The 16,138-nt window shown below is 43.4% G+C and overlaps 1 protein-coding gene across 2 annotated transcripts in view; it reads left to right on the forward strand.

Moving 5' to 3' along the window:
• The window catches only part of LOC109891221 (serine/threonine-protein phosphatase 6 regulatory ankyrin repeat subunit C), a 41,705-nt gene that overhangs the window by 12,136 nt on the left and 13,431 nt on the right, over positions 1-16,138 (forward strand). Inside the window, exons 9-27 of one of the 2 annotated variants that reach the window (XM_020483589.2) lie at positions 1,850-1,928; positions 2,219-2,333; positions 4,647-4,729; positions 4,965-5,082; positions 5,188-5,256; positions 5,387-5,527; positions 5,609-5,668; positions 5,947-6,058; positions 6,575-6,646; positions 6,974-7,175; positions 7,347-7,434; positions 7,606-7,723; positions 7,945-8,164; positions 8,306-8,393; positions 10,250-10,333; positions 10,471-10,616; positions 10,860-10,942; positions 13,402-13,484; positions 13,716-13,807. In XM_020483589.2, coding sequence (XP_020339178.1) covers positions 1,850-1,928; positions 2,219-2,333; positions 4,647-4,729; positions 4,965-5,082; positions 5,188-5,256; positions 5,387-5,527; positions 5,609-5,668; positions 5,947-6,058; positions 6,575-6,646; positions 6,974-7,175; positions 7,347-7,434; positions 7,606-7,723; positions 7,945-8,164; positions 8,306-8,393; positions 10,250-10,333; positions 10,471-10,616; positions 10,860-10,942; positions 13,402-13,484; positions 13,716-13,807 — 2,053 coding nt within the window. Of the gene's footprint in view, positions 1-1,849; positions 1,929-2,218; positions 2,334-4,646; positions 4,730-4,964; positions 5,083-5,187; positions 5,257-5,386; positions 5,528-5,608; positions 5,669-5,946; positions 6,059-6,574; positions 6,647-6,973; positions 7,176-7,346; positions 7,435-7,605; positions 7,724-7,944; positions 8,165-8,305; positions 8,394-10,249; positions 10,334-10,470; positions 10,617-10,859; positions 10,943-13,401; positions 13,485-13,715; positions 13,864-16,138 lie in introns of both variants that reach the window. The other variant, XM_020483590.2, reaches the window with a different exon arrangement.

Below are 16,138 nucleotides of genomic sequence, written 5' to 3' on the forward strand. Positions count from 1 at the left end.
CCTGCAATTCTTTCACAGTGATTATTGGGGATTTTGTTGCTTCTCTCACCGTCCTCCTCCCCATCCTGGGGGGCAAAATGCATTTGTGTCCTCTACCCGTGAGGTTTTCAACTGGTTCCATATCTTTTGAATATTCTAATAATTGCCCTGACAGTGCTCAGTGGTATATTCAATCGTTTGTGGATCTTCTTGTAGCCATTTCTAGATTTATGAAGTCTACGACCATCTGTCTCTTTTGAACTGACAGTTCTATTGTTTTCTTCATAGTGTTGGATGACTAAGGGATATTGCATGGCTGTTACCTCATTTTGATGCCCTAGTGAAACAGGAAGTGATGTAATGGCTCAATATAGTTCCTTAAGACTTATATAAACTTAAATACATGGAATTTAATTTGTGGTTTAATTTTGGTAGATGTTATTTACAATAATCTTTAAGGGTGCCATTAATTGTGAAACCATGATTTGGAAGACATAGATTTTTTATTAAATCAATAAATAATTTTGTTTGGTTCCATTGAAACATTAATAAAGTACAGTATTTCTCACATGTTGGTATTTTGATTTTATCCCAATAATTATATTGTTTATATTTGTTTAAGCATTGTTTGTGCTTTGCCAGTGCCAGTAATTTTGGAGCCCACTGTATATACACTAGCGTTCAGAAGTTTGGGGTCACTTAGAAATGTCTTTGTTTTTCATGAAATGAGTTGCAAAATGAATAGGAAATATAGTCAAGATGTTGAAATGGTTAAAAATAATGATTTTTAAAAATTGAAATAATTGTGTCCTTCAAACTTAGCTTTTGTCAAAGAATCCTCTTGGCATTCTAGTTATCAATTTGTTGAGGTAATCTGAAGAGATTTAACCAGATTTAACCCCATGCCTCCTGAAGCACCTCCCACAAGTTGGATTGGCTTGATGGGCACTTCTTCAGTTTCTTGGCAATTTCTAACATGGAATAGCCTTCATTTCTCAGAACAAGAATAGACTGACGAGTTTAAGAAGAAAGGTCTTTGTTGCTGGCCATTTTGAGCCTTTACGCGAACCCACAAATGCTGATGCTCCAGATACTCAACTAGTCTAAAGAAGGCCAGTTTTATTGCTTCTTTAATTAGCACAACAGTTGTCAGCTATGCTAACATAATTGCAAAAGGGCTTTCAATTAGCCTTTTTAAAATGATCAACTTGGATTAGCTAACACAACGTACCATTGGAACACAGGAGTGATGGTTGCTGATAATGGGTCTCTGTACGCGGGTAGTGTATATGCACAAGCACAATGTGTACAAAACATTAGGAACACCTGCTCTTACTATGACATGGACTAACCATTTGAAAGCTAAGATCCCTTATTGATGTCACTTGTTAAATCCTCTTCAATCAATGTAGATGATGGGGAGACAAGTTAAAAAATATATTTTTAAGCCATGAGACATGTATGGGTGCCATTCAGAGGGTGAATGGGCAAGACATAAGATTTAAGTGCCTTAGAACTTTGTAGGGTAGTAGGTTTCAGCAAGGCACAACGGTTTTTTTTTTCACGCTGTGTATCAAGAATGGTCCACCGTCCCAAATGTCCTCCAGCCTACTTGACACAATTGTGGGAAGCATTGGAATCAACATGGGCCAGCATCTTTCTGGAACACTTTTGACACCTTGTAGAATCCATGCCCCAACAAAATGAGGCTTTTCTGAGTGCAAAAGGGGGTGCAACTCAATATTAGTACATTATATGTGTGTATATGGAATGCCTTTTGGGACACGGTCTTAGTCAACAGAGGTTTAAGATAACTTAATTATTTACCTAACAATGAACTGTTTTTGTGTGTTCTCTTTTTCTCTCACAGAGTAAAGAAGGGAAGAGTCCTTTGCACATGGCCGCTATTCACGGGCGCTTCACTCGCTCCCAAATCCTTATCCAAAACGGTAACCACACACACACATCCAAAATAATAGTAATATTTGCAATATTATAAAAATGAATACAACATTATCACCCACTACACAGTGATAGGGTGTTTGTGAAAAGTGCCTGCAGTATTTTGGGTAACAAACTATTGAAGTGCACCACCCAAACATACCCAACACTCATCCCCACCAGCCCATAGCAACCACCAACTCCAACAGCCACATAGCTTCTCATAGCTGTGTCAAAAACAGTATTGTGCAATTCTCCTCTCTGTCCCGACCACATCCCCTCTCTTCTCTGTGTGCAGGTGGGGAGATCGACTGTGTAGATAAATATGGCAATACTCCTCTTCACGTTGCTGCTAAGCACGGCCACGAGCTGCTGATCAGCACCCTGATGACTAATGGTGCTGACACAGCCAGGTGAGAGACACACACACACACACACACACACACACACACACACACACACACACAATCAGGTGAGTGACGGAACAGACACAGAACTCCACTGTAGACGTTCTTTATGACAAAAGCAGAATGTCTCTTCTGAATGTCAGTGGATCAGCTCTCACATTACTTATGCAACATAATGGACCTCTCAACAAAACTAGCAGCAAAACTCAAATCTCTCCTACACTGAACAAAAATATAAACACATGTAAACGCATGTAAATTGTTGGCCCCACTTCATGAGCTGAGCTGAGTTTTTCTCAAATGTTGTGCACAACTTTTGTTTACATACATGTTGGTGAGCATTTCTCCTTTGCCAAGCGAATCCATCCACCTGACAGGTGTGGAATATCAAGAAGCTGATTAAACAACATGATTAAAGGTCACTCTCTACAATGTGCCGTTTTGTCACACAACACAATGCCAATGTGTTGTCTCAAGTTTGGAGGGAGCGTGCAGTTGGCATGCTGACAGCAGGAATGTCCATCAGACCTGTTGCCAGAAAATTGAATGTTCTTTTCTCTACCGTAAGTTGCCACCAACATAATTTTAGAGACTATGGCAGCACGTCCAACCAGCCTCACAACCGCAGACCACGTGTATGGCGGCATGTGGGCGAGTGGTTTACTGATGTCCATGTTGTCAAGAGTGCCCCGTGGTGGGGTTATGGTATGGGCAGGCATAAGCTACTGACAACAAACACAATTACATTTTATCGATGGCAATTTGAATGCACAGAAATAAGGCCCATTGTTTAAGGTTTCTGTGTCCAACAGGAGCATATCTGTATTCCCAGTCGTGAAATCCATAGATTCGGGCCTAATGAATTCATTTCTATTGACTGATTTCCTCATATGAAATTAAACGCAGTAAAATCTTTGTAATTATTGCATGTTTCGTTTATACAGCGTCTCTGGAAAGTATTCAGACCCCTTGACTTTTTCCATATTTTGTTAGGTTACAGCATGATTCTAAAATTTATTAAATCATTTTTTTCTCAAGCTACATAAAATACCCCATCATTACAAAGCAAAAACTGTTCTTTATATTTTTCTTGCTAATATATAAAATAACAAAATGTAATTTCGCATTTACATAAGTATTCAGACCCTTTACTGAAAACTTTCTTGAAGCATCTTTGACAGCAATTACAGCCTCGAGTCTTCTTGGGTGCATGACGATACTACAAGCTTGGCACACGTGTATTTGGGGAGTTTCTCCCATTATTCTCTGAAGATTCTCTCAAGCTCGGTCAGGTTGGATGGGGAGCATTACTGCACATCTATTTTCAGGTCTCTCGAGTTGTTAGATCGGGTTCAAGTCTTGGCTCTGGCCACTCAAGGACATTCAGAGACTTGTCCCGAAGCCACTCCTGCGTTGTCTTGGCTGTGAGCTTAGGGTTGTTGTCCTTTTGGAAGGTGAACCTTCGCCCCAGTCTGAGGTCTGGAGTGCTCTGGAGCAGGTTTTCATCAAGGATCTCTCTGTACTTGATCACTGACTAGTCTCCCAGTCTCTGAAACAAATGCCCACAGCATGAGGCTGCCACCACCATGCTTAACTGTAAGGATTGTGCCAGGTTTCCTCCAGACGTGAAGCTTCGCATTCAGGCCAAGGAGTTCAATCTTGGTTTCATCAGACCAGAGAATCTTGTTTCTCATGTTCTGCGTCCTTTTGGCAAACAAGCGGGCTGTCGTGCCTTTTACTGAGGAGTGGCTTTCGTCTGGCCACTCTTCCATAGAGGCCTGATTGGTTCAAATCTGTCTCGGAGCTCTACAGACAATTCCTTCGACCTCATGGCTTGTTTTTTGCTCTGACATTGATTGTCAACTGTGGGACCTTATATAGACAATTGTGTGCCTTTCCAAATCATGTCCAATTATTTGAATTTACCACAGATGGACTCCAATCAAGTTGTAGAAGCATCTCAAGGATGATCACTGGAAACAGGATGCACCCGAGCTCAGTTTCGAATCTCATAGCAAAGGGTCTGAATACTTATGTAAATAAGGTATTTCTGTTTTTTGTACATGTATGCTAAAATTTCCATACCTGTTTTCGCATTACGGAGTATTGTGTGTAGATTGCTGAGGAAATGGTTGTATTTAATCCATTTTAGAATAAGGCTGTAACGTAACAAAATGTGGAAAAAGTCAAGGGGTCTGAATACTTTCCAAAGGAACTGTGTTTTTGTTCATTGTGTGTTACATTTTTGAGAAGCTGCTGTCAGCACTATCTCCTTCCCGGTCTCATATATTCCTCTATCGCTCTCCTTGCTCTCTCTAGGCAAGGGATTAATGGGATGTTTCCATTGCATTTGGCTGTGCTCTACGGGTTTTCAGACTGTTGTCGCAAGTTACTCTCCTCAGGTAAGCCTTTAGACACAGCCATGGAAACTGTATGATTGAAACTAATCAAGTTTCATGGACGTGTACACTCAAATTTACCTAAGTAGTGCTCTATCAGATAGAATGTGAGAGGGCATTTACATACAACACATTCTTTAACTTCTTGCTTTTCCTCATTCAGTGTCATGTTAGGAAACAGACCAATGTGGTCACCACGTATGACATCACTTCCCGTTTTGTGTTGTGCTTTCTGCAGGTCAGCTGTACAGCATTGTATCATCTCTGAGCAACGAGCACGTGCTGTCAGCCGGGTTTGACATAAACACCCCAGACAGCTCGGGGAGGACCTGCCTGCACGCTGCTGCCTCTGGAGGGTGAGCGCGCGTACCCGCGCACACACATTTTGAATGAAGAGTGAGCTTTTTGGTAGTGGTTGTAAAATCGTTTCATTTGTATTTCTGTTCTCTCTTTGATGGCAGAAACGTTGAATGTCTTAACTTGCTGTTGAGCAGTGGTGCCGACTTGAGTAACAAGGACACATTGGGAAGGTGTGGTCTCATTCTAGAATTCAACAAATGTGTTTTTCCCCGCAATGTTTTTGTCATTCAGTGAATTCTTTTTAATTCTCTTCTCCTGTGAGTGTGACTTCTCCTCTCTCTCTCCCGTCTCCCATGGCAGAGCTCCTTTGCACTACGCTGCGGCGAATGGGAGCTACCAGTGCACTGTTTCCCTGGTGAGTGCTGGTGCCGAGGTGAACGAGCTGGACCAGAAGGGCTGCAGCCCCCTGCACTATGCCGCTGCCTCGCAGACCTTCCGCCGGTGAGACACACAGATAACACACACAGGGGGGGCTAAACGATACCAGACCAAAATTTGACTGACATCTTGTTTTTGTTTCAGAGTGGACAGACATTACTCAGTTGGACACCATAGTGAGGAGAGGGCCAAGGAGGCCTTTTTGTAAGTCCCATACCATGACAGGGTAGCCTAGTGGTTAGAGCGTTGGACTAGAAACAATCTAACCAAGCCCTAACATTTAGCTTTCTCAGAAGATGGGAACCATTTAGAAATGTATTATTTTTGGCAATGGTTTGCAGTTAAGGTTAACCTGCCCATGTATTTGACGGCTTGTTGATTGACCTTTCACCGTTATTCTCTGTGTTAATGTAGTTGTGTATCCAACAGTTTGTTGGTTGACATAACCAACATGTCTGTCCTCTCCCCCTTTGTATGTGTAGTTGTTTAGAGTATCTGCTGGATAATGGGGCTGACCCAGCTCTGAGGAACACCAAGGGTTACAGCGCAGTCCACTATGCAGCAGCCCACGGAAACAAGCAGAACCTGGAGCTGGTGAGTCAGTAGGACTACCAGTGTGTGCGTGCTACAGACATACCGGGGAAAGATGAGACCGAATCATGGTGTCTTTTCAATAGTGGCTTACCCTCCTAGTCTTCGTCTGCACTATGAAACAACAGGACAAGTGACTGCGAAGTCCTAGTAGACATCCAACCATATTGCGTTCACTAGGCTGATGATTTCAGATCAGTCCAGATAAAGAAGAGGAAAATACATAAATTTAGAGTATTGAGATGCATCCAAAGTTGTACTTCAAAATGGTTCTGAAATGTAAGGCTTTGGAACTGGTAATGGCCTTTGTAATTAAGTTGTCTTTTCATCCACCCCTTTTTAAGAGTTGAGATTGGCTGTTGGTAAAGTGTTGGTACAGCATTTACTGTTGCTTCCTCTTCAGAGGGATAAACTCAGATGAATGTGTACCGTTTTCTGGCTTCCTTTGGGAAGTGCAGTGATCTTAGTAAATGGTATGTACAGGTTGCAAACTCCTCCCTTTGTCCCTCTGTTCCCCAGCTCTTGGAGATGTCTTTCAACTGTCTGGGAGACGTGGAGAGCAGTGTTCCAGTTAGCCCTTTGCACTTAGCCGTGAGTACAGTACACCCGCTTAGCCTCGTTTCCTCTGGCCCGACGTTCCATTTCATTGTACTGTCTATTGGTTTAACTTCTGATTAGCCTGTTACATTAGTTTTATTACGGCCCTCTCTTTGCTCTACAGTGCCAGTTCAAAGTTGGAGTGAACTATCCATTTAACACAGTCACCCAATTCATTGACACATTTATCCGCATGACCCCCATTCTCACACTGTTATGAGGGGCTGGTTTTGAAGTTGGAGTGAAATAAATATCCCATTAACACAGTGACCCACTGCCATTCTCACAGTCTGGTATTCCCTGCCCTTTTCCCTCATCCAGGCGTATAATGGTCACTGTGAGGCTTTGGGGGTGTTGTCTGAGACGCTGGTGAGTCTGGATGTTCGGGACGCGGGGGGGCACACCGCCCTCTACCTGGCAGCGCAGCGGGGACATGCTCAGTGCGTGGAGGTACTGCTGTCCCACGGGGCCTCCTGCCACCTCAAGGAGCGCCGCCGCAAGTGGACCCCGCTTCATGTCGCAGGTGTGTGTGTATGCTGCACTCTATTGGGTGGTTGTTAGATTCTGATCCTCTTGGTGTTTGTATATGTTTGAGCACATGTTCATATTTTCACTCCTCTCTGTGTTGCGTTCTCTCTGCTCTTCATTGTATGTGCTTGTCTCAAAATTTGACTGTCTCCGTCACCTCCTCCAGCTTCCAACGGCCAAACAGACTGTCTGCTCATGCTGGTCAACCGAGGAGAGAAGGCTGACGTCATCGATATCGTCGACATACAGGGACAGTGAGTGACTCATTAATTTATTGAACATAATGTGCACCCACTAGAATGAAAGGACAAAGGATTTTCTAGTTTCCTACAATGTCAGCTTTTCTTTTTTTTTTCTTGTTTTACAACAATGCTCTAGTAGAGTGTTCCCTGTTTAACCTTGTGTGTGTGTGTGCGCGTGTGCAGGACGGCTCTGATGCTGGCAGCTCTGGGTAGTCACACTGACTGTGTCCACATCTTGCTGGAGAAGGGAGCCGGGGCTGACACCGCTGACAAGAGAGGCCGCACTGCTCTACACAGAGCTGTGAGTTTCTCCACCATGTGTATATAATGTCTTACCGTGCCCAACCTACTGTGGTGGTTCGAAACACTTATGCCTTTCATCTGTTCTTCTCTTTCGCTCTCTCCGTCTCGCGGCGCTCTCTCCGTCTCGCGGCGCTCTCTCTCTTCTGTTTCCTTTCCATTTTCTCTTCCTCTTGGCAGTGATGGGTTCATCCTCTGTAACTGTTTTGTCTCTTCCTCCAGGCGGCGATGGGCTGTGAGGACTGTGTGTCGGCCCTGCTCGAGCACGGGGCCTCTGCTCTGTGCAGGGAGTCCCGGGGACGCACACCCCTGCACCTGGCCTCCTCCTGCGGCCACATGGAGCTCCTGCGCAGCCTGCTGCAGGGTGCCACAAGCACCGACCCCCTGGACTCCTTGTTGGACTACAGCGGATACACCCCCGCCCACTGGGCAGCCTACCACGGTGAGACACGCCTTCATGGAGGGGCTACAAATAACCCTGGTGAATAACTCACAAAGTATAGGATTTGGCTTTCTGGCATGGAGAGAACTCGTTGCTCCTAAACTGTGAACCGTTGTCTGACTCATCTTTTTTCTCTTTCAGGGCACGAGGACTGTTTGGATGTTTTTCTTGACCACAAACCTTTTAGCATACAGGAAGGAAACCCCTTCACCCCATTGCACTGTGCTCTGTGAGTACCACGACTGGTTCCCCATGCCTTTCTAGGTAGTGCTGAGTGATTAACTGAAATGTTGCTAATTTATCCACCAACATCTGTTCAATTATTTTAATTCCATTTAGTTTTTTTCTGTGAGCTCATCGTGCATTTTCTCACTGCAGTTTCTCTTTTAGAAATCAGATCAAACCTGGACTGTGCACAGTAGTAGGGAGTTGTAGTTTCCAACAGGCCAGTATTCAACATTAGTGGTCACCAACCGGTCAATCACGATAGACTGGTCAATCTTCAAGGCATTCCTAGTCAATCACAGTCAATCACCAAACATTTGTGTAGCTGACGATAAAGCCATCAGCTCTTTTTTTCCCTTCTCTTTTCCGTGTTGGGATGTTGGCTGGAGGTGTATAGGCAAAGTGTTCCCATTTTGAACTATTTGATTTGTCTGAAAAGACAAACTCCGCCTACCTGGATGACCGGGAGATCTTTGGCTAGATTGAGTGCACCTACTCAATCGGACAGGCATAGTGATTTGAGCTACCTGCAGCTTCCATGGCCACAGCAAAGTTTGATACTAGCCTACGTAAGATTTAATAACTTTTAAAACCATGACCACAGAAAGACTGTCAAAGATTACAGCAAAGAGCTGCTGTTTTTATGTGTGAGTTCATGTTTAAGTTTGTATTCATCACTGTCAGCACTTTGTATTCAACACTATTACAAACACAGCGTGCTTCTCTCTCTACTGCCACTCGCACTGCAATGAATGAGTAGCCAAGTCTATCGATAGCCCTGCATTTGTATTATTATTAGCAGCTATTTTAATATGGAGGAGAATTACACTTTCCCTGGTCATAGGAATAATATGAATTTGTGCATGAGGCAGATGCAGTGCGACTTCAGTTTGAACATCAGGTGGTAGACGGTGTCCCCTCTCTCTGATCAGTCTCAACCAGAGGAAAGGAAGAAAGAGCAGGGACCGTGAGAGGTGGACCCTCTGCTGTTCTCTCCCTCACTCCACTGAGACTAATGCCTGTTCAAAACAACTGTGAATTCTGACATTTCCGACTTAAGTGCGTTAAAGACAACTGGGAACTATAGGGGGAAAAACGAAATCCGACTGGGGAAAATCGGTTTGAATGGTCATCCAACTCGGAAACTCTGGCATCTTTCTAGAACTCCGACTTTCTGACCTGAAGTTCACAGACATCTTGATTTGGCCTCCTTTTTTCAGAGTTCCCAGTTGTTTTAAAAGCACCATGACCATGAGATGCAGGTACCATCAGTCCAGTCAAATAAAAAAGCAAATTATTTTTATTTATGCTCAGCTGTGCCTCGCAAGTGCTTCACCAACTGATCTATTTTGTTATCAAAGCTCGAGATTTGGATGTGTACTTTTGGGGGTACTGGAGGACCCGAGTTGGGAAACTGTAAGTGATTGATAGTTGGTATTCAGCAGTCTCAAAAGTATGCCTAATTTACTTTGAAGAACTACTCAAATAAGATTTTGTCAGACAGCATATACTGCAGCTCTATAGAGATGAGATGATGACATGGAATTAAATAATAATCATCTTGTAAAATAAATGTTATCTACACAACTGAAATATTTTATTAAAGTCATGTGAATAAATTATGGTAAATAAGTGATCAGTAGTAATGGGCAGTCACTACCATCATAAGACTTATTTATTGTTTTATTCTGTGTTACAGAATTCAACCCACATAATGCATAGTGCATTTATAATCAAACAGCACTAGGTTCTGGTTTCTGTATTCCTCTATCAGTTGATCAGCTCTGGCATTGAATCCATCAGAATGTTGCTCTCCTTTTTGATAAGAGAGCTGGAGGATGTTTTCTTGCTCCTTTCCAGAATAAATGGCCATGATGGTGCTGCTGAACTACTGGTAGAGACCGTTGGAACTCAGATGGTGAACATCAGAGATGCCAAAGGAAGGTGCGTGTCATGTGTATTTTGAGTTTCTTCCTATGCATTTTCGTACGGTGATCTTTCTAGTCTAGTGTATTGCAGCTTGCCATTGTTGCTTACCTGTCTGTCTGCCTGGTTGTGGCTGACCTGGGCTGTGCCTGAAGGACCCCGTTGCACGCAGCTGCCTATTCAGAGAGTGTGGCCGGGCTACAGCTGGCCCTGGTTCAGGGGGCAGAGGTCAATGCGGTGGACACCACCGGACACTCCGCGTTGATGGTTGCCGCCAACAACGGACAGACTGCAGCCGTCGGTGAGTGACCAGAGATGAGGAAATGTGAACATTGATCCAGTAAATATGAAAACTGAACGATTAGTCTTATTAGTTTGATATGTCATTTGTTTTATTTTATATTAATTTATTACATGTATTTATGAACTGATAGTGACTATAGCAACTGGAGGAAGCTTGTTGTGGACTGTTCTGCAGCTTAACGACGATGATGATGATGATACTGATGATTGTGTAATTGTTAGAGATGTGTTAATCCAACAGAGGTCCTGCTGCACCAGGCCAAGGCAGACCTGACCCTGCTGGATGTCAACGACAACACCGCCCTTCACCTGGCCTGCAGCAAGGTGGGAGCACGCATGCTTGATCGCTCGCTCACTCACTCACTCATAGGCATGAGTACTCAAACGCATGTCAAAACTCAATCTTTAACCAGAGATTATATTTTTATTATTTTTACAATTTGGTGTAATGTGCAAATGACATTTTTTCCCGAATGTATTTATTTTTTGGTCTTTAAGACAACGTTCATTTGCTTTGACACTGGTGTTTTAATTTTTACAAGTGCATTTCCAGGGCACAACAAAAATGAAACCAAGCCAAGCGTCACACAGTTCTTCTCCATAAATTCCCTTTCCCCTCCGTGTCTCTCTCACTTGCGCCCAGAAATAAATGCCTGTTAAAAACGTATCTAACGGATGGGATACATACTCAAGCTACATTCTCTGGTTGATTGAAGTAGGGAAATATGTTTTCAACAACGAGCTGCCGTTTTGGAATAATTGAGTATGCACACTAATTATTCAATATTAAACTGATTATGGCAGAAGGCCAAGTATGGCATTATTCTTCTTTTTTTACCTTTAATTAACTAGGCAAGTAAGTTAAGAACAAATTCTTATTTGCAATGACGGCCTAGAAAAAGGCCTCCTGCGGGGACGAGGGCTGGGATTTAAAATTAAAATAGAGAACAAAACACCCATCACGACGAGAGACAACACTACATGAAGAGAGACCTAAGATAACAGCATGGCATCAAAACATGACAACACAACACAGATCCCAGAAATGTTCCATACACACAAAAAGTTAACGTCACAATTTTGGGCACAATTTTGGGCATTTCTCCTTTGCCAAGATAATCCATCCACCTGACAGGTGTGAAATATCAAGAAGCTGATTAAACGGCATGTTACTTAAAGGCCACTACAATGTTCAGTTTTGTCACGCAACACAATGTCACAGATGCCTCATGTTATGAGGGAGTGTGCAATTGGCATGCTGACTGCAGGAATGCCCACCAGAGCTGTTGCCAGAGAATTTAATGTTCATTTCTCTACCATAAGCTGCCTCCGTCTTCGTTTTATAGAATTTGGCAGTAAGTCTAACTGCATACCCACGTGTATGGCGTCGTGTGGGTGAGCGGTTTGCTGAGGTCAACGTTGGACAACAAACACTGATGGACAACAAACACAATTCCATTTTATCAATGGCAATTTGATTGCACAAAGATACATGATGAGATCCTGAGACCCAATGTTGTGCCATTTACCTGCTGCCATCATATATTTCAGCATGATAATGCACTACCCCATGTCGCAAGGATCTGTACACAATTCCGGGAAGCTGAAAATGTCCCAGTTCTTCCATGGCCTGCATACTCACCAGACATGTCACCTGTTGAGCATGTTTGGGATGCTCTGGATTGATGTGTATGACAGTGTGTTCCAGCTCCCGCCAAGATCCAACAACTTCACAGCTATTTTTTATTTTATTTAACTAGGCAAGTCAGTTAAGAAAAAATGCTTAATTACAACGACGGCCTATCAGGGAACAATGGGTTAACTGCCTTATTCAGGGGCAGAACAACAGATTTTTACCTTGTCAGCTTGGGGATTCGATCCAGCAACCTTCTGGTTACTGGCCCAACGCTCTAACCAGTAGGCCATTGAAGAGGAGGGAGACCGCATTCCACAGGCCACAATCAACAGCCTGATCAACTCAATGCGAAGGAGATGTGTCGCGCTGCATGAGGCAAGTGTTGGTCACACCAGATACTGACTTGTTTTCTGCCCCTGCAGAAATCGAATTAACATAATACAAATATCCCCATTAAATCTGTCAGTGTAAGCTAGAGATATCAGGTTTTTTTTCACTGGATAGGTGTGAATCCGCCACCTATGCAATACTTCTACCTCTGCAGTGAAAGGTGACAGAGCTGGAACGGTGTTTGTCAGACCATGAGAAAATCGGTCTTCTCACAAAATTGTCTGTAGCGTCCGAACAGTTTAGCCTTCACACTGATATGACCCATCTGTGTAAAGGTGAACATGTACTGTACATGTCGGTTGTTTTGCTCTAGGACTCCCACAAGCCTCGCAAGACTCGTCTGGAGGTCCCCCGGTACCAGTCAAACATTTTATGGAAGTACTGTATATATGGAGACTGTTTATTAACAAAAATAAGGGGTTAAAAACATGTCCCAAAAAATAATATATGTATATATATATATATATATATATATATATATATATATATATTTATATTATATAATGTCTCCTGATCTTATATCTCAGATATAGGATAGACACTTAAAAACAAACTTCCTTTAGATTTTTTTGGGGGTGGCATCAGAGTACTAGATGTTCCAATCCTAGTGTTTCCCGGCGACAGACTCTGGTGTAGTGTCCAGGGGGAACTGGTACATCAAGCTGTCTCACGCTACAGGGACAGAAGATAGGCTCCTGCTCTATGGGCCATTCTGGTTTGGACAAGGCTTACTTACTTAATGTGTTTTCTCCGGCAGGCTCATGAGATGTGTGCCCTGTTAATCCTGGGAGAGATCAGCGACCCCTCCCTCATCAATGCAACAAACGGTGCACTGCAAATGTGAGCCATCATCTCAGCTACTCAGCCTTTCATTAATAACACTGTTCAACACTGTAGAAAACCCCAGCTTCAGCTCTCACTCAGCTCTTTCCAACTTTCAAACGGTGTGACTCCTAACTCCAGGAGTTGGGACAAGTTAGAGTTGAAGCTGGGGCTGTTTAACACCGTAATAACCTAGCGATTTGTTTACCCAGGTGGTCTATTGACTGTCTCTCCCCTCTTCCTCCTCAGGCCCCTTCATATCGCTGCGAGGAATGGTCTGGCTACGGTGGTGCAGGTGCTGCTCAGCCGGGGGGCAGCTGTGATGGCTGTTGATGAGGAGGGTGAGTCACCAGTGTCGGTTAGTGAAAAAAGACCAGAGCCCTATCCTACGTACGAGGTAACTTTCATTAACTGAGTTCAACTCGGCATAACCGGTACCACGAAAGTGGCTCACCTTTTAGCCAGGTACATTTCTATGGCAATGAATCCTTCAGAACTAACCTGCTCCAGGGCAGGCTAACTCATGACTAACTCAATTTTCCCTGAATGAAGTGTCCGAGCCGCGAGTTGAGGACCGTCATCATCATGCCCTTCATTTGAGGAAGACTACGGATTTCAATATTTTGTTAATCAAATGGTTTGTGTGCTAAAAAAATTGTTAAAATACCTAGCACATTTAATAATAACGGAATGCATTTGAAACTTCACACAGTAAAACTTGTGTATGACTTAATACAATTATTTTTGGGGAAAAAAGGTGCATGTGGATTGATGAGCACACCATTAATGATAAGTCATTTCAAGCTTATTTCACACCATAACTTTTCTTTCATTTTGATTTCGGCACAAATGACAATGTGGCACTGACTCGATCATGGATTGATGTTTCAGCATTGTCTCAATGAAGAGTTTGGCATTCGACTAGCCACATGCATGAGCACCTACAAGCCTGCTAGATTAGCGGCAGGCGGAGGAGCAATATTTACCGTCGTAGTATGGATTTTATTTAGATTTTTGATTTTCCATTTATTTAACCAGGCAAGTCAGTTACAAACAGATTCTTATTTTCAATGGCGGCCTAGGACCAGTGAGTTAACTGCCTTGTTCAGGGACAGGACGACAGATTTGTACCTTTTCAGCTCGGGGATTCAATCTTGCAACCTTTCACTTGCAAGTCCAACGCTCTATCCACTAGGCTACCTGCCCGCCTGAGCTGGAATGTGAAGCTAACTGAAGCTGGCTGGCTTTAGAAAACCCTTGCTTCAATTGTAGTATACCCCTCTGGGTGAGGCATAGTCAAAGCCACTGCAGGGCCTGGCTGGGTCGATGCTCTGCCAGATTGAATACTGGCCCAACCAATCAGGCTGGCTTAAAACATATACAGTGTCTTCAGAAAGAATTCATACCCCTTGACTTATTCTACATATGTTGTGTTATAGCCAGAATTCAACATTCATTAAATGTATTTTTTTTCTCAACCATCAACACTCAATGCCCCATAATGACATAGTGAGAATATGTATTGAAAATAAAAGTCATCTTGTTTATTTAAGTATTCACACCCCTGAGTCAATACAGTTATAATCACTTTTGGCAGCGATTACAGCTTTGAGTCTTTCTGGGTGAGAATCTTCTAAAGTAGCCTATCACAATATTTCAAAATTCAATCACGGGTTAAACACAAAAGTCACATATTCCGAATTGATCTAACTTTGCATTGCATTTAGTGAAGTCTAATTCCATTGGCTACAAATTGAGCCTTTTTGTTTGACCAACATAAAATAGCTACACACGTGAAGGCTACCAGTCTTTTTATGGGGAACACGTCATAAAAACGACATTGAAAAGTTTGTTTTATTCAATTTAATAATTTAGAACGTCACGGTATATCCTTGTATGGAACAATGACACATGGATTGCAGGCTCCCCCTCTCCTTCTCCGTGGCTGACGTGAGTAAGACATTTAAACGTTTTAACCATCGCAAGGCTGCCGGCCCAGACAGCATCCCTAGCCGCATGTACAGACCAGCCGGCTGGTGTGTTTACGGACGTATTCAATCGCTCCCTATCCCAGTCTGCTGTCCCCACATGCTTCAAGATGGCCACCATAGTTCCTGTACCCAAGAAGGCAAAGATAACAGAAATTAAATGACTATCGCCTCGTAGCACTCACTTCTGTCATCATGAAGTGCTTTGAGAGACTAGTCAAGGATCATATCACCTTACCTGTCACCCTAGACCAACTTCAGTTTGCATACCGCCCCAACAGGTCCACAGACGATGCAATCGCCATCACACTGCACACTGCCCTATCCCATCTGGACAAGAGGAATACCTATGTAAGAATACTGTTCATTGACTACAGCTCAGCATTGAACACCATAGTACCCTCCGAGCTCATTAGGCTTGAGGCCCTGGGTCTCAACCCCACCCTGTGCAATTGGGTCCTGGACTTTATGACGGGCTGCCCCCAATTGGTAAGGTAGGAAACATCTCTTCTTCGCTGATCCTCAATACTGGGGCCCTACAAGGGTGCGTGCTCAGCCCCCCCCTGTACTACCTGTTCACCCATGACTGCGTGGCCATGCACACCTCCAACTCAATCATCAAGTTTGCAGACGACACAACAGTAGTGGGCTTGATTACCAACAACGACGAGATGCTTACAGGGA

Source organism: Oncorhynchus kisutch, linkage group LG5 (assembly GCF_002021735.2).
Source record: "Oncorhynchus kisutch isolate 150728-3 linkage group LG5, Okis_V2, whole genome shotgun sequence".
Lineage (NCBI taxonomy): Eukaryota > Metazoa > Chordata > Actinopteri > Salmoniformes > Salmonidae > Oncorhynchus > Oncorhynchus kisutch.